The sequence below is a fragment of the Panthera onca genome, chromosome D4 (assembly GCF_046562875.1).
Source record: "Panthera onca isolate mPanOnc1 chromosome D4, mPanOnc1 haplotype 2, whole genome shotgun sequence".
NCBI lineage: Eukaryota > Metazoa > Chordata > Mammalia > Carnivora > Felidae > Panthera > Panthera onca.
This window is the reverse complement of record NC_138351.1, coordinates 82,989,905-83,010,811: the sequence shown is the minus strand read 5'-3', so window position 1 is coordinate 83,010,811 and position 20,907 is coordinate 82,989,905. Positions and strand designations below refer to the sequence as shown.

General features: G+C 39.2%; 1 protein-coding gene across 8 annotated transcripts in view; it reads left to right on the top strand.

Annotated features, from left to right (window-relative positions):
* The window catches only part of STRBP (spermatid perinuclear RNA binding protein), a 151,198-nt gene that overhangs the window by 68,146 nt on the left and 62,145 nt on the right, over nt 1-20,907 (top strand). For all 8 annotated transcript variants that reach the window (XR_009602775.3, XM_060608747.3, XM_060608742.3 and 5 more), the window contains 3 exons: nt 10,244-10,412; nt 14,076-14,296; nt 20,066-20,231. Coding sequence is in view for 7 of the 8 variants with exons in the window: in XM_060608747.3 (XP_060464730.1) it covers nt 10,410-10,412; nt 14,076-14,296; nt 20,066-20,231 (390 nt within the window). In the remaining variant the exon portion in view is untranslated. The remainder of the gene's footprint in view (nt 1-10,243; nt 10,413-14,075; nt 14,297-20,065; nt 20,232-20,907) is intronic.

Genomic DNA, 20,907 nt, shown 5'->3' with positions numbered 1-20,907 from the left:
TGAGGGATCGTGAAAGGTGGTAGGATTAGGGGATTACCGGCGTTGGTGGAGAGTGGTTGTCTAAAGTAGGAAAGAAGATGAAAACATGCAAGGAAAGGAAAACAAGGAATGGAGAGTCCAGAATTTTAGAAGGATCATCTGTGTGGTTATTGAAATTGCTAAGAATTATGCCAGGAGTAGAAGTTGATTGTGTGTCAGTGAGCTAAGTAGTAAAGTCCTGAAGGAATGGGAGAGGGTTTGGGGAATTAATCCAAGATGGGTGAAATAAGTCAAGTAAATAATAGAATTTGTGCTTATGGAGGAAGAGTCAGAAATTCCCTGTAAGTCACTGTGATGATGACTGAGATGATGATCTCCCATGGAGATAAGGGAAGAGATGGTGACCTTTCAGATGGAAACTTCTTGGATTCTTCAGTTAGGTGCTCCCTAAGGAAAGATAAATCCGGGGTTGAATTCACATTTTTATTGAGCCTCTCTTGAGTGCAGGTCATTGTACTAGGTGCTATGGGGATAAAGGTAAGTTATTTCATTCAGGAGCTTGTGATAAAAATAGCTGAAGCTGAGTATTAGGAAGTTGAAAAAATGCTGGATGGCTCAAAGAAAGAGGAATTATATTCAACTCAAGCACTGGATAAAGCTTCATGGAGGGCTATATTTGAGACGGGACAGTTGATGAATAAATAGAACAATGACAAATTCATGGTGGAGTAGAGGTTGCAGTCCACATAAGGGAAACGTTTAACTTAAAGCTTAGCGCTAGCACACTGCAAGGTGTTTGGGGGAAGAGTCATTATTCTTATTTTGGCTGGAACTGCAGTGGTGAGAGAAAGGACAGAATGAATTACATTAGTGTTGTATTATGGAGGACCTTGGTGCCACACAGAGTGGATGAATAGAATGCCGGTTGCTTGGGTAATGATTAGTCATTGAAGGTTTTGGAGGGGAACGTGATATTTTCTAGGTAAACTTTCCCATAAAGAAGGGCTGGAGTGGAGAGAGAATAGTGTAGGAGAGGATAAGTTCCTATAAATGGTAAAACACGGCAAAACTCGATACTGTAGTATACGGGACTTGAGAATACAGGTATCTTTGAGTTAGAAACATCCTTTGTAGTAAAGCAAGGAGCAGAACTCAGGATTTCCATTTTCATGCTCTATCCCTTTTCCTGTTTTTAATTCAAAGTGCTTGTCTTACAAGTTTTCCTTACTTGGCTTTCAGAACAGCACAGTTTTTTTTTTGTTTTTTTTTTTAAGTTTGTTTGTTTATTTATGTTTTAAGTAATCTCTGTACCCAATGTGGGGCCCAGACTCACGACCCTGAGATTTAGAGTTGCTTGCTTTACCAACTGATCCAGCCAGGCACCCCCAGAATAGCACAGTCCTACTTTATTTACCTCCTACCTATCAGGCCACTCCTTCTCTGACTGTAGTTGTGCCTCTTCGTTCTGCTCTCTCCCATTCATTAGTATACTTACTCTCTTGGTGGTCTTGTGGCTTTACATTCTGCCTTTATCCTGAAAATTACCAAATTTATATCTTGATTCAGACCTCTCTTCTAAACTCTAAGTTAATACCCAGTTGACTACTTAAAATATCTAATCAGTGTCTGGGATTCAGCATGTACAAAGCTGAATTCCTGATCTTAATCCCAAAACTTGCTCTTCCTGCACGTTTCCTAACTCATCTGCTCAGGCCAAAAACCTTGATGTTGGTCCTGATGCTTCCAGTTCCCTCACACTCACACATCCGTTTTGCTAAGTCCCGTCATCTTTCCTTTCAGAATATATACATAATCTGATCACTAACTTCCCAGTGGTTTCCATTCTTCCACCCTTGTCCTCTCTATTATGTGTTTCCACATGGCAGTCATAGTGATCTTTTAAAAGGGGCACTTGGGTGGCTTAGTTCGTTAGGCGTCTCAACTCTTAGATCTCGGCTCAGGTCATGATTTCTAGGTTCATGAGATAGAGCCCTGTGTCGGGCTTTGTGCTGACAGTGTGGGATCTGCTTGGGATTCTCTCCCTCTTCTCCACCTCTGCGCCCCGCCCCTCCCCTGCTTGTGCAAGCACGCACTTTCTCTCTCAAAATAAACATTAAAAAAATAAATAAAAATATGAGTCTGATAATTATCACTTCTCTGCTCAAAACCCTGTAAGGGTTCCCCATCTCATAGTGAAAGCCACAGTCTTTAAAGTGACTAGAAGGACCCCCTGTTTCAGGAGCTGACAGACTATCGCCCACGGACCAAATTTGGCCTACTGCCTGTTTTTGTATGACCTGCAAGCTAAAATGGTTTTTATATTTTTAAATCCTTAAAAAATAAAAAAAAAATTGATATTTGTGAGGTGAACATCATATGAAATCAAGATATCTGTGCCTGTAAATAAAGTTTTATTGGAACACAGCCAGTCTCATTTGTTCACATCTTATCTGTGGCTGTATTTGCACTGCAAAGGAAGAATTGAGTGGTAAGGACCTTACAGCTTGAAAAGCCTAAACTATTTAATATCTAGTCCTTTAAAGAAAACATTTGTCATCCTCTGTCCTAAGTGATCTGGTCCTCACTCTTACCGCTCTGTCCTTGCTACCCTTTTCTCCCTCTACTTATCCTTCTCTAGCCCTCCGCTGACTTTGGGCTCCTAGTTCTCCACCTCACCAGGCACATTCTTCCTTTCCCTGCCAGGATTGCTCATTCCATACATGTGTGCTTGGCTGACTCCCTTACTTCGTCAATTCTTTGCTCAGGTGTCTCCTCAGTAAGGGCTGACCATCTGCAAGGTTGCATTTCCCCTCGTATACTGCCTTAATGCACTTGCACTGCCCCCTTCTTTCTTTTTCATAGTACTTCACACCTTCTAGCATACTGTTTAATTTACTTAGTTTTGTACTTATGGCTTTGTTGTTTTTCCCTCTCTGCTCTTAAATAACAAAGGTAGGGATTTTTGTCTGTCTTGTTCACTGCTACATCCTAAGAGCCTAGAATATTGGCTGGCATATTATAGGTGCTCAAATAAAGACTTGCTGAGATGCATTGAACTGTTGGTTCTTTCACCAAACAAGCCATCTAACTGGGTGGCTACAGTTCTGTCATGTAACTGTTCTGTCAAGGATTGGAAAGGACTGGTGTCTGTTTCAGTGAGGAGATGTTTTCCTGTTACCACTCTGGTTACTTGCTAACATCTTTTTCATCTTGCTCAGGGACAGTAAGTATTCAGAAAGTGTTCTGGTTCAATGTAGCTAGCTCCTACAGCCCATTCTTTTTTCTTTTCTTTTTTTCTTTTTCTTTTTCTTTTTTTTTTTTTTTTTTGATGTTTATTTTTGAGAGAGACAGAGCACAAGCGGGAGAAGAGCAGAGACAGAGGGAGACACAGAATCCGAAGCAGGCTCTAGGTTCTGATCTGTCAGCACAGAGCCCGACACGGGGCTTGAACTCACAGACCATGAGATCATGACCTGAGCCGAATTTGGACGCCCAACCGACTGAGCCACCCAGGCGCCCCTCCTACAGCCCATTCTATGTTAGGATTGTAGCCATGGGTACCACTCTTGTTTAAACTGTTAATTGGGACTGAGTGCCTGGCTGGCTTAGTCACTTGAGTGTCCGGCTCTTGGTTTAGGCTTGGGTCATGATCTCATGGTTTGTGAGTTTGAGCCCCACATTGGGCTCTGTGCTGATTTCATGGCACCTGCTTAGGATTCTCTCTCTCTCAAAATAAATAAACTTAAAAAATAAATAAAATCTTAAAAACAAATCCTGTTAGTTGATAAAGGACCTTTTGACCTGAGCCCAGTGTTGCAAGGCTTCAAATGACACGGTGGGATTGAGCTTTTTCATCATTCTAGGTATTTTGGGTAAGGATGAAAAGCTAGATTTTTGGACTAGGTATATGTAATTTGTAGGTTTTTTGGTTTTTCCTTATGTACCTTTTTTATGTAGAAAATAAAAGAGAATTTCCAGGGGAACATTGTGAAATTCAGTGTTATTTTTATTTGTGTGTGTGTGTGTGTGTGTGTGTATGAGAGAGTGAGAGAGAGAGAGAGAATGTGTGGGGGGGAGGGGCAGAGTGTGAGGGGGACAAGAATCCAAAGCAGGCTTCATGCTGAGAGCAAACAGACTGATGCAGGGCTTGAACTCATGAACTGTGAGATCGTGACGTGAGCTGAAGTCAGATGCTTAACCAACTGAGCCGCCCAGGCACTCCTGAAATTCGGTGTTCTTTTTGTGTGAGTATTATATATAAACTCCGTACCACCATGTAGAGAAAGTTTATTTGAAGGTATTTGGGGGAGGAGTATTTGCTCTTTGTGTGTCTGAGTTGATTCATACCCTGTTGTATTCCCAAGCATGGTGCGGGGTACAGAATAGACAGTTAATTAGTACATATGTATTTGCTTGTGAATCTCATTATCTTAAAGTGATCTTGGCGTATCAGTGAGGTCTTTTTCTAATTTTACCTTACCCATCTTTTTTTCTTTTTTTTTTTTTTTTTTTTTTTTTTTTTACAATTTACTGATTTATTTTGAGAGAGAGGGAGAGAGTGAGCACATGGGTGAGCAGGGGAGGGGCAGAAAGAAAGGCAGAGAGAGAGAACTGCACTGTCAGCACAGAGCCCCATTCAGAGCTCGAACCCACAAACGGTGAGATCATGCCTTGAGCCGAAATCAGGAGTTGGACATAGAACCAACTGAGCCACCCAGGAGCCCTATCCTTTTCCTTTCTTTTAAGTTTGTTTATTTTTGAGAGGGACAGAGGGGCAGAGAGAGAAGGGGGAGGAGAGAGAATCCCAACCAGGCCCTATGCTCTGCTCTTAGCTTGACATGGGGCTTGGTCTCATGAACGAAATCATGACCTGAGCCTAAACCAAGAGTTGGACTCTTAGCCAGCTGAGCCCCCCAGGTGCCCCATCCTTCTTCTTCTTCTTCTTTTTTTTTTTTTTTTTTAAGTGTATTTATTTTTGAGAGAGCAGAGCATGCAGCCTGATGCAGGGCTCGGTCTCATGACTGTGAAATCATGACCTGAGCCTCTGAGGCCTGAGTGGGACTCTTAACTGACTGAACCACCCAGGTGCCCCAAAGCCTTTTACCTTTCAAGGTCAGTTACAAAAGATGTAACATCACCACCAAGAGTGTAATCCATGAAAGAAAAAGTTGATGAGTTGGACTTCATTAAAATTAAAAACTTCTGCTCAACGAGAGACTATTAAGAGAATGAAAAGAACTCTTAAAACTAAAGACCAAGAAAACAGACAACCCAATAAAAAAAAAAAAAAAATGGATAGAAGATTTGAACAGGCCACCTTACCAAAGATGTACAGATGGCAAATAAGCATATGAAAAGATACTCAACATCCTGTGTCATCAGGGAATTTCAAATTAAGCAACAGTGAGATACCACTGCACACCTATTAGAAGGGCTCAAGTCCCAAACTTTGACAACACCAAATGCTGATGAGGATGTGGAGCAGTAGGGGCTCATTTACTGCTGGTGGGGATGTAAAATGGTACAACTGTGTTGGATGAAAGAGAGTCTGGAAGTTTCTCACAAAGCTAAATTAAACATTGTCTTGCCATATGATCCCATAATCGTTCTCCTTGGTATTTACCCAAATGGGTTGAAAACCTGTGTCTACACAAAAATCTGCATACGAATGTTTATAGCATCTTTGTTCATAATTGCTAAAACTTGGAAGCAACTGAGATGTCCTAAAGTAGGTGAATGGATAAAAAACTGTGGTCCATCCGGACACTGGAATATTATTCAGTGATAAAAAGAAATGTCAACTCATGGAGGAATCTTAAATCCATATTGCTAAATCAAAAAGGCCAATCTGAAAAGACTACATACTGTATGATTTTAACTATATGACATTTGGAAGAAGGAGGGTTTGAATAGGTGGAACATGGGATTTTTAGGGCAGTGAAGCTGTTCTGTATGATTCTGTAATGGTGGATGCATGTCATTATACATTTGTCAAAACTAGAATGTACAACACAAAGAGAACCCTAATGTAAATTATGGACTTTAATAGTGTTGCATAAACATTGGTTGTTCAGCAGTTGTAACAAATGTATCACACTGATGTAAGATGTTAATAAGGGAAACTGTATGTGTGTGGTATGGAGAAGGGGTACATAGGATTTTCTCTATTTTTCACCCAATTTTTCTATAAACCTGAAACTCTGAAAAAAATCCACTGTTTGAAAAAGCAGTGCTCGAATCCCCAGTAGCTGGGGCACCTGGGGGTCTCATTTAGTTTAAGCATCTGACTCTTGATTTTGGCTCAGGTCATGATCTCGCGGTTTGTGGGATTGAGCCCTGTGTCAGGCTGTGCACTGACAGCATGGAATGTGCTTGGGATTCTGTCTCTCCTGTATCTACCTCTCTCTCAATATCTCTCTCTCTTTCTCTCTCTCTCTCTCTCAAAACAGACAGACATTAAACAAAAAGAATAGTAACTGTCCTTCTCTATTAAAAAAAGAAAAGAAAAAGCAGTGCTTGATTAAAAAAGTGAAACACATGCACATGCTTATACATATACATTCCACCTGCTGCATAAAGCTGCTCTTATTTAATAAGTAGAGCACACCTAATATTTTCCTATGCTCTGTTTTTAAATGTATACATAACTCATGTGTTAACAAAATGTTTTATTTGATATTTGAGGGCTTTTTTTCCCCCTCCCTCCTAAAGCCATTTATTGAGCGTGTACTGTTTGGCAAATACTCTTAGGTATTTTTCATTTAGTTTGAGGTACATCCTATTTCCCCCATTGCACACGTGGAAAACCTCTGGCTCAGAGAAGTGACATGGCAAATCAGATGCTTTAGTCTAGGCCCATTTGGCTCAAAAGCCTGTGTGCTATATAGACTTGGTAATTCACATAGACAGATTTTTTTGAGATTGCTAAAGTTTAGCCCCTAACATAAGTGTAAGTGCCTTTCGAGTGAAAATATTATTGAAGATTGTCTAGGTTTAAATTGGCTTTACTGTGTACTTTTGCTTTGTGTTTTCAATTAGGTTATATTACCTCTTTATGCTCTAGTTTCCTTATGTGTTAAATGGAGATAGTAATTGAAATTTTGAGGATTAAATGAGTTAATATATGAAAAGCTCTTTGAACAGTGCCTGGTACAGAATATGAGTTACATAAATGTTACCTTATTAATTAGTAGCAGAATTTCATTTCATAGATAAAAGAAACTGAGACCCAAAGAAATGAAATTATTTTCTGAGTCATGTAACTTTCTAAAGTCACTTAGCTATTAAGTGGCAAAGTTGAGTTTTTTTTATTTCAAGGCCAGAATTTTATCTGTTAATTGTTTTTGTTTGTTTGTTTTGTTTTGTTTTGAGAAAAACTCTTGACTCTGAGTTTGGTTTGGGACCAGGAGGCCTTTGTCCTTGATTAGTTGTATGGCCCTTAATATCTATAGTTCTTTTGTAAGCTGAGGGGTGGGTGGCGTTGGGCCAGACGATTTCTAAGTTGCTTTTACAGCACCAGCAGAACGTTGCTTTTATCATGGATTGTTGAACTGTGCTATAAGTCCTGAAGTTCCTCGAGCTGCTTGATGCATGCATAGGGTGGTTACTCTCTGTGCTAAATGACTGAGGAATGCTGTATTTTGACACTGGTGATCCACAGTTTCTCCACTAACATCACCTTTCTTTTTAATGTTTATTTTTTAGAGAGAGAGAGAGACAGCGAGCGAGCACAAGCAGGGGAGAGGCAGAGAGAGAGAAGGAGAGCTAGAATCCAATGTAGGCTCCAGGCTCTGAGCTGTCAGCACAGAGCCCAATGTGGGGCCCAAACCCCTGAACCATGAGATCATGACCTGAGCAGAAGTTGGACATTAACTGACTGAGCCACCCAGGCGCCCAAACAATTAATTTTTTTAGTGTTTACTTTTGAGAGAGAGGGAGAGAGAGTGAATGTGAGTGGGGGAGGGGCAGAGAGCGAGGGAGACACAGAATCCGAAGCAGGCTCCGGGCTCCAAGCTGTCAGCACAGAGCCCCATGTGGGGCTCCGACCCACGCACCATGAGATCATGACCTGAGTTGAAGTCGGACGCTTAACCGACTGAGCCACCCAGGCGCCCCAGCTTTTTCTCAGCATTCTTCCCTGCTTTCAGTCTGCCATCTTAATATGGTTGAATTTTTGGCCTTACTTTTTTAGAGTGAAGCACGTGAACTTTGCTATCAGTTCTCAGCTGAACACATAGCAATCTTTTTTGGCTGCTGGATTCACAGCTAAATACTAAATGGTTGAATCTGCTAGAATGGTGGAGCAGGGTTGGGAATGGGAAATGGCCAGACTTAACTTGTGTAGTACGATCTGTATACAAAAGGACCTTTGAGACATATCTTACCATGGGATCATGTTTCTTAACTTCTTTGTATGAAAAGACCCTAAGAATTGTAGCATGTCTGTGTTCTCTCCTTTGTGTGTTATGTGTGATAAAGTAAACCCCATTGATGAGTTCAGTTACATAATCTTTTGTTTTTGTTTTTGTTTTTAAATCAAGCTTCAGCTTATTTCAGGTGGATTTTGTGGAGTCAGGGAAGTTGGTTACAGGATATGAATAGTTTTGCATGTAGGTCACAGCTGAGTATCATTTGACTAAAATTGTGGGTTTGTTTTTTAATGTGCAGTATTGGGGAGTGTTATGTTACACCTCTAACTTTCCTAGTCCCAAAAATTCAAAAAGGATTTGTTTTTCTTTAAGGGAACAACTGATAGTATTCGGAAACTGTTACAGGCAAAAATATGGAGTGGGGGAAGTTCCTTATTTAAAGGAAATTTAAAGGAAAGATATTGAGATGAAGAGGAAGCTATTTTTTGTGTTTATTTTGTGGTGTGTAAATAACTTCTGATATCCCTGATATCCACGTAGGTAATCATGTGTTCTGTTTTGATAGTTACTCTCTGTTTTGTTTTGTTTTTTTTTTTAAACATCTTGGCTTATAATTTATAAGGATTTCATCAGTGCTCAGAAGAGTTTACTTTTACCTTATCTGGAATAAAATCTCATAAAGATGGAATAAAAGGGTAATAGTAATTAAGTCTCTGGGCAGAAATATACGGTGGGATTTTGACTACAGTCATCCATGGGTAATGAAGTCAGGATCTAGTGAATATTGAGGAATTTGGCATAATAGCACATATAGGCTAAAATCTGGGAGCAGGGTCTCTCAGGAGTTAGGGGAACAGAGCCAAAAAAGCATTCTGAATTTTAGGCCTAAAAATGATTAAAGAAGAAACATTGTGCCAACATGTACTGTCTGATGGCAACATCAAATGGAAAAGCTTCATGATTTCAATTAATGGTGTTATTATATTTTCAGGTGGATTATCTACTTTTTGAATAGGTCTGGCTAATGCTAATTTTTTTTTTTTAATTTTTTAAAAAATTTTATTTTTTTTAAGAGACAGGGACAGAGCATGAGTGGGGGTAGGGCAGAGTGAGAAGGAAATACAGACTCCAAATCAGGCTCCAGACTCTGAGCTGTCAGCTCAGAGCCCAGACACAAGGCTCGAACCCATGAACTAGAACAAGATCACATGACCTGAGCTGAAGTCGGACGCTCAACTGACTGAGCCACCCAGGCGCCCTGTGGCTAACGCCAATCTCTAATTGAAAGTCTTATGATTAATTGCAACATTGTTGCCACCAGTAGTGGTAGTACTTTTTCAGGTAGTACTTCTTTATTTTTTATTCTAAAAAAATTTTTAATTTTATTATTATTTAAAATTTTTTTTTTAAGTTTACTTACTTTGAGAGAGAGAAAGAGAGCGAGCCTGGGCCAGGCAGAGAGAGTGGGAGAGAGAGAAAATCCCAAGCAGGTTCTGTGCTGTCAGCACAGAGCCCAACCCGGGGCTCAATTTCATGAACCCTGAGATCATGACCTGAGCTGAGTCGGACACTCAACCGACTGAGCCACCCTTCAGGTAACACTTCTTTACTGAATCTGTGTCTGTTAATGTATTTATCTCACTGAGTATGAGTCAGCCAGCTGCCGCACTGTGGCTACCAGGGGGGTTACTTTTTTGGCCATAGCACTTAGCACTTAGGCTCTCGGCCCCAGGCCTTCAAAAGATACGTTTAGCTTTTGTTTGAAATGAGGTCATTTTCCTCTATAAAGATTATTTCTTTTTAGTCAATACGCATGTTTAGAAGCTCCACATTCAGATATGAAACTGCTTGTAAATAAGCATTTTTGAAAAGTTGTTTTTCTTTTTGTCTTGCAGGTGTATTCCAGAGAATAAGTCTTCAAACACCTTTGCCATATTGTCTCTGAGCTGTCAGGGGACTCAGGCTTATGAGGAGGTACTGTCACACAAAACAGTGTCTAGTGAAGACGACAAGAAAGTGGGGAAAGGATTGGAAAAAGAAGCTAAAACACTATAGGAAACCATGGTAGGTATTATTCATGTTTCCTTAATTTAGTTCTAATAAATTCCAATTAGTTTAAAATCGGAAATGTTAATGACGAGGGCAAGTAAAAAACAATGGTGTTAAACTTTGGCTCTCGTGCATCAGATAAAGATGGCCCTCCACTATTTAAGCAAAGCCAGTGAGTTCAGATTTATTATGAGCCCTTTAAACCACAAGATGGAGCCCCATGAGCCTTCAGGCCATAAATTATTAAATACTCATAAATAATATTTTCTAATAAAACTGGTGTTAGCAAACTGATAGGAGGATGGCTTAGGTGACCTTGAACTTGAAATTATGTAATTTTTCACTAGTCGTTTCTCTGAAGTTTAGTTTTTTCCAGTGGAAATTAAAAATCTTGAACCAGTCCTTTAATGAGTGATGTGAATGGTGTAGGAGTTTATGAAGTTTGAGTATTGAACTCAAAAAGTCACCTTTTCCCACATGCTTTCAAAGTAACAGGATCAAGTGTTGAGTGTATTGGGGGCACTGAATCTTCTCTCAAGAAACCTTGCTTTTTGTGGGAAGTTCATACTCAAATGAGATGTTAAATGAGATCATAGCCTTTGGTGCCTAGTGTATTAACTGGTAAAATGTGTTGAATTTTTTCCTCTAGTATTTTGGTTCTGGAGGATGTTGTGTGAATTTTTTCCCTAAGTATAAGTGAGAAAAGGCTTAAAAAAGATGTTATAAGTGGGAGAAAAAGCACAAAAATATTAATCATCAGTATGTTTGAAATATGTTGTTTAGCAAGCCTGATGGTATTTCTTTAAGTGTTAGTTGATTTTTAAAAAATTTGTTCTAGGGATTATAACTTAGTTGATTTCCTCTTTAGAGAAGAAATTCTCCAAATATTTTAGTTCTGGATGGTGGGGCAAATGTTAGTTAACTTGGGATTTTCTGTGTCATTTAGTTTTAGTTGAGATGTAAGAAAGGACACTGGGACTTGGTGTTTTCTCGAATATGAAATATTTGCCTCTTTAGCTCATTTATTTATTATAGTCTTGATATTTTTACAATTTAAATGTTTTTTAATATTACTTGTCATAGTTGATAAAACAAATTCCTTTCCTAGTTTATTCATTTTAAATTTAGATTTTCTGGTGTAGTAATTTAATTGGTTGGTAGGTGTTTTCCAATGCTATTGCTTTACTTCTTAGATCTTAGATTTGAATGGTAACTTTCTGTTTCTGCATAGTTCTTTTCCAATTTAAATGTATAAATCTTTAAACAAATCCATTTGGACCTTGTTAGGGTAAATAAGATGCACCCCCCCCCCCCTTTTTTTTGTCCTACCTCTTATTCTTCCATTCATCATTGTTTCACGCTGCTTGTCCTGTCACATCCAGTAGACTCATGGATTTAAGATTCTTGGATTTAACATTGCCAGTCTATGTTATTTGTGAGAGAAACACCAAAGGTTTGTGGTATGTAGCGATATGTAATTTTGTTAAGGTGAGGCCAGTATGGAGGGCTGAGTAATTTAGCTAACTAAGTAATTTAGTAACTCACCCTATAACTAAATAACAGAGAAGATCCCAAGTTAACACCTACCTCCCATGGCCTGCGGCCATCCATAACTAAAAAATTAGTAAATTTCTTCTTGTCTAAAGAGCAAATCAAGTAATTTAATAATTTATCCCTAGAACAACTTAGCGTCTCCAACTTGTTACAGGTCTGTTTTGTTTTCTTGTTACTTATTTAGGGATATGAGAGTAAATCTCAAGAAATGATGAAAAAGTTTATTTCTTTGTGGGAAAAGGCTCCAATTAGAAAACTGGTTGTGAACTTTGAGCAAGGAGAAAATCTGGACAGAAATGGTTTTTATCTAGAAAAAAAGCTTTGTGATTGATTTTCATCCTTTTATTATATTTGAGGGTTTCAAAGGATTATTTACCTTTTATAGTTTGCTTCATTTTATAGGGGACAGTAATACTATAGTATTTACTAGTGTCCAAATTAGTATGATTTTTAAACATTAATACTCAAAAACAAAACAAAAGAGACAGGATTGATAAAGAATTGAGAATTTTTTATTTTGTGGTAGCCTTTAAAACAAAATATTTATCGGGGAGCCTGGGTAGCTCAGTCGGTTAAGCGTCCGACTTCAGCTCATGTCATGATTTTGCAACCTGTGAGTTCGAGCCCCGTGTCGGGCGCTGTGCTGATGGCTCAGAGCCTGGAGACTGCTTGGGATTCTGTGTCTCCCTCTCTCTCTGCCCCTCTCTCTCATGCTCTGTCTCTCTCTCTAACTCTCAAAAATGAATAAATGTTAAAAAAAAATTTAAAAAAAACCAACAAAATATTTATCATCTAGCACATAAAAGTTCATATAAAGACACTATAGCCACCCTTTAAATGGAATACTTTGGGCTTTATGGAAACTGAACTATCTTATCCCTGTTCATTTTGCAGTGTACTGTTACAAGTGTCTTCATGGTATTTGTAAATTTGGAAATATTCAAAAGTTTTTGGAAGTGTGAGTCATGAGTGTGGAGGATATAGTCTATTAAATTTTCATGAAATTCATTCTATTTCTAGGCTCTAATCTGCTCCACTGATTTCTGGGCCAGCGTGTCACTTCAATTATTGCTTTTTAAATTTTTGATATTTTGTTTTCGTGTAATTATACCACTCATCCATCTTTGTACAATATTTCTTGATGGTTTCATTGATTTTTTTTTCCCCCCAAAGGAGCTTTAAAATGATTTTTGTTGAGTATTAAGTAAATCTATCTTGAGGGGATTTTGATTGAGAATGTAATACATTTGTAAATTACTTTGGGAAGTTGATTCTTTTGCAGTATATATTTTCCCCATTCTGGAGTTTGGAATGTCTCCTACAAATCTATTTTAAAAATCAAGGCCTTGCACCAGAGGTTTCAATGCCAAATAGTAAATAGATTTCTAATGTGATCCATAGTTTTTCTATAGTGTTGACACATAACTTTGTATTTTATATTATTACTGTATTATGAAATCTCAATTTTTTAAGGTGCCAAAGTCCTCAGCAATTTGGAAAGGAATGACTGGTTATCATGAGTCACCATCATGCATTTCTAGATACTTTCTCAAAGCTAAGAAGTATCTGTTTCTCGTAGATGATGTGTGATACAGATGACCTTTTTTGAAGTGGTATTCAAAACACTAGATTTGAGGTAAACGGTAATGTGCATTATACCAAGAGTAACCTGGATGAATCTTAACCAAAACATGAAGGAAAGATCTCTAATTTTCTTTCTTTTTTTAATGTTTATTTTTGAGGGCATGAGTGAGAGAGGGTGTAGGGGATGGACAGAGAGAGAGGGAGACATAAAACCCAAAGTGGGCTTCGCCCTGACAGCAGAGAGCCCAATTCGGGGCTTGAACTCACTAACTGTGAGATCATGACCTGAGCTAAGGTCGGATGCTTAACCGAATGAGCCACCCAGGTGCCCTGGGATCTCTAATTTTCTGATGTGGTTTAGTAGAATGAGGTTTTTCTTCATATTCCTGTGCAATTTTTTTATTGTCTCAACATTAATTGTTTCACAGTAGTTTGATAATTAATGCTATGATTTGACTTAAATATTCAATATTTGCATATCCTACTTTTCAGGTAATATTCCTTGTATTGAAGTAATTGTTTTCTTTCTTCTTCTGACAGAGATCTATTAGATCTTTTGCCAATGATGATCGCCATGTAATGGTGAAACATTCAACAATCTATCCATCTCCAGAGGAACTTGAAGCTGTTCAGAATATGGTGTCTACTGTTGAATGTGCTCTTAAACATGTCTCAGATTGGCTTGATGAAACAAATAAAGGCACAAAAGCAGAGGGTGAGACAGAAGTGAAGAAGGATGAGGCCGTAGACACCTATTCCAAGTGAGTGTGGCCTGACCTTTGTGGTGCTTTACTGCAGCGCTCAGAAAAGCTCAGGGTTCTCTTCCGCTGGGCTATGTTAGGTTCTTTAGGTTTTCTCATTTATATGACCGTAGACAAGGAAGTAAATGTTTGTGGAATTTTTCTGAGTTACATTTGAAACGAAAGCAAGAAAAGAATAATAATTAGACCAGAAAAAGAAGATGGACTTGTTCAGGATGCCTTTTGAGAGTGCACCAAGCCCTTTAAAACTGTCATTTCTGGAGATTATGAAATGTCACCTTTTTCATGTGTTGGCTTAGCCTCCTAAATTCAGAAATAAATAGTTGTGTTTTGGGTCTCTGGGGAAATCATAAAATGTCATTTTTTTTTAAAGGTACTTAAAAATCCTGGTGGAAAAGAGAGAATGCAGGAAAATGTGTTTCTAAATGTATTTTTGACCATATCTACCTTGTTGATTCCTAGTGTTCAGCACAGTGTCTTGCACTTAGTAAATGCTCATTGGGTATTTGAGGAATGAATGAAGGACTAAGGGGAGCCAGAGCCTTCAGCTTTATAGCAGAGTATTCTCAGTGTTGTAACAATAGTAAGAGATGAGTTAGATGAAGCCGCAGGGTAACTGCAGTCACATCATGGAACTCTGTGTGCCGTAATAGTAAGCTTCTTGTCTTGAGCAGTGTCATTATGATTGGAATGAGTATGATTTACTTTAAAGGAGAAGCTCGTTTGACTTGCTGTATTTATAGGATTAAGAGCATTGCTTTGGCTGCAACTTATAAATTGAACATGGAGGTTATAGAATTTTTTCTTCAGCTTTCATTTCTAAGTGTTAGATAAATAAGAGGATGAATGCCTGGGTGGCTCAGTCGGTTGAGCGTCTGACTCTTGATTCTGGATCAGACCATGATCCCAAGGTTGTGGGATTGAGCCCTGCGTCAGGCTCCACGCTGAGCAGAGAGCCTGCTTAAGATTCTCTTTCTCCCTCTCCCTCTGTGTGCACGCGCTCTCTCTGAAATAAACAAAGAAACAAAAGTGATAAATAGATAAAGAATAGTGGGGAAGTATTGATAAATTGATTTTCTTCACTGACAGTGTAACCGTTTCATCTTCAGATGCAAGGTAATCAGTTTCAGTTTTCAGTTGAACTACATAATTCTTTAACCTTGTTAACTCTTTGCAGGTAATGTCTACATTGTGTATAGTCCTACCCTTGTCAGTTTGAAGGTTCTTGGCAGTAATTTTTTTCTTGTATATTATGGTTTTAAAGTAGATACTTCCAAATTTTGAGGCTTATGTTAATTAGTAGTAGAATCCAGTAATCTAGCCCCAGTCTCTGTGCAAATTGAATAGTCATGCACTCCATATTTAAATTGTACTTTGGAATGTGTTTATGCCCTTTCAAAAACTTTTTTAAAATTTTGATGAAATGTGTATAACAAAATTTGCCATTTTTTTCCATTTTTATTTTTATTTATCTATTTAAAAAAATTTTAATGTTTATTTTTGAAGGAAACAGAGCATGAGTGGGGGAGGGGCAGAGAGAGAGGGAGACACAGAATCTGAAGCAGGCTCCAGGCTCTGAGCTATCAGCGCAGAGCCCGACGCGGGGCTCGAACTCACAGACTGTGAGATCATGACCTCAGCTGGAGTCGGATGCTCAACCGATGGAGCCACCCAGGTGCCCCATACCATTTTGCAGTGAGAGAATCGCAAGCAGTCTCTGGGCTGTCGTGCAGAGCCCAATGGGGGGTTCTATCCCAGGAACCCTGAGATCAAGAGTCAGACGATTCATCATTTTTTTAAAAAAGTTTATTTATTTTTGAGAGAGAGAGAGTGCGTGCAGGGGAGGGGCAGAGAGAGAGCGAGACAGAGAATCTGAAGCAGGTTCTGAACTGTCAGAGCCTGATGCCGAGCTCAAACCCACAAACCATGAGATCATGACCTGAGCTGAAGTCGGACACTTAACTGACTGAGCCACCCAGGTGCCCCAGATGCTTACCCATTTTTAAGTGGAGTTTCATTTATTGTTGGAATTCAGGCCTTCTTAATACTTCTTCCGTTGTTTATTTTTAAGGCTGGACAGACTTTTGAAAAGTGTTCCAGCAGACTTTTGCTTAACTGGATCGGGTCACTGTGTTTTTAAAAGTTTTTAAAAGATCATGTGCTCCACATTTTCATTTGGACTTGTAAATATAGCTCTGTGTGTGGGTACTCTTGACTGTCTTTGTAAAGTCTTTCCCTTTTGTGAACAATCCCAGGCTGAGCACTTTTTGCAGTTCCTCCCATGTGGTAGAGCTCAGGGAGCGCAGAATGTTTGGATCCTTATTTTGTATAAAACAGAGGCAGGCACATCTTCCAGGAACAGAGCTGTTTTCTGATCATAAACACGAATTGAGCTGCTGATGTATGCTAATTACTACAGAGGGCACCAAAGTGGGTGAGGGCTAGCTTCTATTTATTAAGCACCTTCTATTGCCAGGCACTGTTAAGCAGCTTGTACCTGTGTACTCTTTCTTTTTTTTAAACTTTTTTTTAATGTTTATTTATTTTTGAGAGAAAGAGTGCAAGCAGGGGAGGGGCAGAGAGAGAACGAGTCACAGAATCCGAAGCAGGATCCAGGCCCTGAGCTGTCAGCACAGAGCCCGACTCGGGGCTCAAACTCACAGTTCATGAGATCATGACCTGTGCTTAAGTCAGACGCTTAACTGACTGAGCCACCCAGGTGCCCCGCCGTGTGCTCATTTTACAGACTACTCAAAAGTCAAAGAAAGGTCCCACTATTTATGTTATTAGGAATATGAGGGCTCTGTTCTTAATGTTAAGTAATACCCTGTGTTTGCTTTACAATATCTCCTATATTTAAATTCAGTACTAAAGTTGGAGTTCATTTCTCTGTTCAGTCTTGTTGTCTTCTGCCTAAGACCAAGCGTATCCTAATTATGATATAGAGTTTAAGTAGCAAGTAATAGTGGTTAGTTAATAATGGCTCGCATTTATTGAGTGCCAGTTACTGTACCAGACTGTTTTTCACATTATGTTATGACAAATCTGTTAGTCTCTGTGATTAGCGTTTCCCTCTTCTGCCCCCATTTTACTATAGAATTTTCAGTTGCTTCGAATTTGCATATGAAAAGAGTAGCTCAGAATCATTAACAAACTTTAACTTGCTTTAGGTCAGTGAATGAGTGTGTGGTGGAGTCAGGATTCCTATTCATCTGTTGGACCACAGGTCCAGTTTTCTTCGCATCTTTGTCTCAAATTTCTGTGGCTATGTAGATCAGGGAGAGATTGTATGCTGGTTCTGGGGACCAGAAAAAACTTGATGAAGGAAGTAGCATCTGTAGTAGGCTCAGAGGATGGCTAGGCTTTCTGTAAGCAGCTGAAAAGTGGGGGGAAAAAAAATCTCAGCAAAGATCTAGGTGTGAGAAAGCATCGGGACCATTTAGGGAATGATAGCTGTTGTTTATTGAGCTATTAATATATGCCGGGATCTGGGCTAAGTTCATTACTTACATTAAATTACATGATATTCTTAGTACCACTCTGTAAGGAAGGTATTTTTTTTTTCTGTTTTACAAATGAGAAAGTAAGTTCAGAAGAGTCAGGTAATTTGTAATTTACCTAGTGTCACCATGGTGAGTGGCAGAGCCAGAATCTGGACCAGGAAGTCATGTTGTCTTCTCAGTTGCCTCCCAGGATGCTAAATGTTTACTTAAGTGTTCGGTGGGACACCTGGAAAGAAATAGGCAAAGTGCCATCCATGCAGTGCTGCTGGAAGATTATTCTGGTAGTGGTGTACTGTATATAGTAGATTGGAGGTGGCAGAAGTTAGTCGTTAAGGCCAATGAAGAGGTGGTTATTGAGGTAGTCTAGGTGAGAGGCACTGCGAGCCTGGAAAGAAGCTAGTTTGAAGGCATTTGTTTGAGGGTGATTGTGGAGGGAGAATTCATCACTATTACTAGTTTGGGGAGAATGAGAAGATGAGAGGACAGGGATACAGAAGAAGAAAGAATGAAAGGCTCTCTTCTTAATATCAGATAATTTCCTATTTGGATCACTTGCTTTAAAACCCTTTTTCTTTCTGTATTCGTACTACCCTTATAGTTTTTTTATTGATTTAATGTTTATTGAATCTCTAAGGTGTGCCAGCCACTTAACCAGGATGGATTAATTCCTGTCTTGTTTCTACTGCCACAATTTGTTTCTCTCCCTTCTCCTTTCTCCTTCTCCCTTCTCCCTTCTCCCTTCTCCCTTCTCCCTTCTCCCTTCTCCCTTCTCCCTTCTCCCTTCTCCACTCTCCACTCTCCACTCTCCACTCTCCACTCTCCACTCTCCACTCTCCACTCTCCATTCTCCATTCTCCACTCTCCACTCTCCACTCTCCACTCTGCTGATTCTCTGCCCTAGCCAGAATGACCTTTTCTCTCTTTAACCGTATCAAGACTGCTGAAGTCAGACTTTCAGATTGCCTTGCTTGACCTCTCTAATTTTGACCTCTTCTTTCTCTGAACTTGGGAAGCAACTGTAACAATGTAAAGAATCCGAGTGTTGTGATTACACCAACCTAAGTTTGAACCCAGGCTTTGTGTTTTACCATCTCTCTGAACTTGAACAGTTAGTCAGCTTTTCTGAGATTCACATTCCTTGTCTTTTATTTTATTTATTTATTTATTTTTTTTTCAACTTTTTTTTTTTATTTATTTTTGGGACAGAGAGAGACAGAGCATGAACGGGGGAGGGGCAGAGAGAGAGGGAGACACAGAATCGGAAACAGGCTCCAGGCTCCGAGCCATCAGCCCAGAGCCCGACGCGGGGCTCGAACTCACGGACCGCGAGATCGTGACCTGGCTGAAGTCGGACGCTTAACCGACTGCGCCACCCAGGCGCCCCACATTCCTTGTCTTTTAGATGCAAATTTGTTGTGAAGTTTAAATCAGAGTTTGTGACACACAGTTTGTCCCTTTTAAGCAGGTTACTTTTTGTACTTAACTAGAGTGTAAGCCTCAGAAGCAGGGGAGATTGGATTTCCTTTAGTATGTTTTCTGTTCTCAAAGGCTTACTTGTTGAATGACGGCTAACATTAGTTACATTTTTGCGATATGGGAAATGAACCAATAAGAGATTTTTAGTATTAAAATTAAGGATAGATGTTCATATTATTTTGATGCACCAGTTCATGACTATGTTCTTTGAATGTTTGTTCTTTTAGCCACAGCCGGATTTGGAATGCATACACTGGCAGAATATCTTCGGTTTCTTCCTTCATTCCTCAGCTTTTTAGTTTCATTGCATTATTCTGCTTTCCCCATAATCTTTTGTGGATTCCTAGAATGATACAGCTAGAAGGCTCATGTAGCTGATAGCTGTTTTGCAGTTATGGATACTGAGCCAGCAGGCTCTACTCTGCTCTAAGAGTAGAGTTCAGGTCTTTTAAATTTCCACCCTGATGCTCTTTTTCATTATACTTTGGTGTTCAGGTTTTCACAAATTCTTTAATTACTAATAAAAAGATAAAAGGAGGAAGTTTAAAAATAATTTAAAAAATGTTATTTAGGGACTTTGCTAATAAGCACTATAGATATAATAAAGAATTAAAAGATCTGTAGTATGAAATATGCTCCCTATTGATTCCTTAGGGAAGATAGATACTTTATTAGTCTTAATTCCGAGACTTAATTTTTGATCATATGAATATCCAGGAAGCCAAGTGATGATTAAGTGATAGTTTGAGAAATAGGTTGTAAAAGTAATCATTTAGACTTTTATTTTTAGGGATCAAGGTGGTCGGACATTGTGTGGTGTAATGAGGATTGGCCTGGTTGCAAAAGGCTTGCTGATTAAAGATGATATGGACTTGGAGCTGGTTTTAATGTGCAAAGACAAACCCACAGAGACCCTGTTAAATACAGTCAAAGATAATCTTCCTATTCAGATTCAGGTGAGTACAGTTTAATTGCACCTCTAGGAGAATTTGTAAAAAGGTGAAAACAGTGACCTTGATGAAATCAATGATAAGAAATTGGTAATAGTAAAGGGTAGGGTACAGACGAAAGGAATGCTGCTACTCTGGGTCAGTGACTCATCCATCACATTTAAAACAAACTTCTGCTGGTTAGCACTCAGGATATATTTATCGGATTAAGATGGCCCTTCAATTTTCAGGTGTGCCTTGCTCAGAGGCTTCATGTTTTTCAGACTAGGTCTCTCAGCATTGTAAACCTCTTGGAAGGGGTGGTATAATGCAGAAAAGATCAAAAAGAGCCTAGACAACTAGAGACTTTTGTAGGTGATAACTTTTCAAATTGAAAACTCAGTTAATTTAATAGTCACCCATTCATTCATTCTGTTAATGGAAAAGTCCCTGTTAATTCCTTGTTCCAAACCTTTTTCCAGTTGGATGCTTTTAGAAAATTTTGATGTTGGCATGCCTTTTTGGCAAATGCTGTTGTGAAGTCAGAAGGCTCCTCAGGGCTGAAGACAACAGGTTGGTCTGGGGCTGTGGCCACCCTAGGACCTGCTCTGCCAGTCTGCTCCAAGGCCAGCTGCATCACTGTTTGAGAAACCGTGATCACCTTTCAGTTATAGATGTGTCGTCAGTGGTATAATTAGATTGT